Source organism: Aptenodytes forsteri, unplaced genomic scaffold, assembly GCF_000699145.1.
Source record: "Aptenodytes forsteri isolate BGI_AS27 unplaced genomic scaffold, ASM69914v1 Scaffold90, whole genome shotgun sequence".
NCBI lineage: Eukaryota > Metazoa > Chordata > Aves > Sphenisciformes > Spheniscidae > Aptenodytes > Aptenodytes forsteri.
Genome location: NW_008793941.1, coordinates 5,671 through 6,006, shown reverse-complemented (window position 1 = coordinate 6,006; position 336 = coordinate 5,671). Strand labels below are relative to the sequence as shown.

At 75.0% G+C, this 336-nt stretch overlaps 1 protein-coding gene across 1 annotated transcript in view; it reads left to right on the top strand.

Annotated features, from left to right (window-relative positions):
- Window positions 1-336, top strand: part of CDC6 (cell division cycle 6) — a gene marked incomplete at its 5' end in the record, with an annotated part of 9,507 nt that overhangs the window by 5,852 nt on the left and 3,319 nt on the right. Inside the window, one exon of the mRNA XM_019474872.1 lies at window positions 135-294. Within this exon, the coding sequence (XP_019330417.1) occupies window positions 135-294 (160 nt within the window). The remainder of the gene's footprint in view (window positions 1-134; window positions 295-336) is intronic.

Here is a 336-nt window from a genome sequence, read left to right as displayed (position 1 = left end):
ACCCAGCCCTCCTGGCATGGCTGCCCCAGGGCCTGACAGGCACCCAGGGGCCTGGGCAGCGCAGGGGGCCAGTGCACCCCCCCCACGGGTGTGTGCTGAGGCTGCCCAGACTCCTCACACGTGTGTCTTCCCAGGGCAGCTCCCGCCCTGCTGCCCCCCGGCCCTTGTGCCGCGGGGCCGGGCTGTGCCGGCGGGTGCGGGGCTCCCGGGTGCCGCTTCTGGCCTCCCCCTCCGCAGGGGACGGCAGGGCCTGGCTCCCCTCCTGCCTCAGTTTCCCCCGGCAGCTGCGTGCAGGTGAGGAGCAGCAGAGCTGGGGGTCTGCTCAGCACTGCGCGG